The 515-nt window shown below is 63.1% G+C and overlaps 1 protein-coding gene across 1 annotated transcript in view; it reads left to right on the forward strand.

Annotated features, from left to right (window-relative positions):
- The first annotated feature begins 65 nt into the window (after positions 1-65).
- Positions 66-515, forward strand: part of ASPG (asparaginase) — a 26,476-nt gene continuing 26,026 nt past the window's right edge. Inside the window, 2 exon segments of the mRNA XM_008576697.1 lie at positions 66-321; positions 386-465. Of these exon segments, the coding sequence (XP_008574919.1) occupies positions 66-321; positions 386-465 (336 nt within the window).

The raw sequence follows: 515 nt of genomic DNA on the forward strand, positions 1-515 counted from the left end.
AAAAAAAAAAAAAAAAAAAAAAAAAAAAAAAAAAAAGAACATAATTTCCATGCAATCTAAATCCGATGCCGGGAACGGCTCTTTGTGGAGATAGTGCCCCGTGTTCCACCGAAGCATATCGGTCCCCACGCAGTGGAGACACCGCGCGGCCGGGAGCTGCGGACTTTCTGTCCACCGGGATCAGCCTGCGGCTTGGGACCCTCGTGCTAGCCCGCACCCGCCGCTGCCCTGGCCGGCCCGGCCCTCGTGGGCTCTCCCGGGAGTGGAGCGGGGCGGGCGCCAGCCCTGGAGGACGGTCTCCTCCGGCTCTTTTTCTGGACGGTATGTGGGTGTGCAGATGGGGGTGGGGGTTGGTCCTGCTCTGCCTGCCTCTGGCCACCCCAAGGAGTGGACACCCAGGGCCTGCTCAACAGTGCTGGCTTTGCTGGAGCACCCGGGTTGTGGCGACCGCCCAGAGAAGCTCAGGTCCCGCGCCTGTCCCCCTCCCCACCCCCAGCAGGCCCCGCCCCCTCCAG

This window comes from Galeopterus variegatus, unplaced genomic scaffold (assembly GCF_000696425.1).
Source record: "Galeopterus variegatus unplaced genomic scaffold, G_variegatus-3.0.2 Scaffold62, whole genome shotgun sequence".
Taxonomy (NCBI): Eukaryota; Metazoa; Chordata; class Mammalia; order Dermoptera; family Cynocephalidae; genus Galeopterus; species Galeopterus variegatus.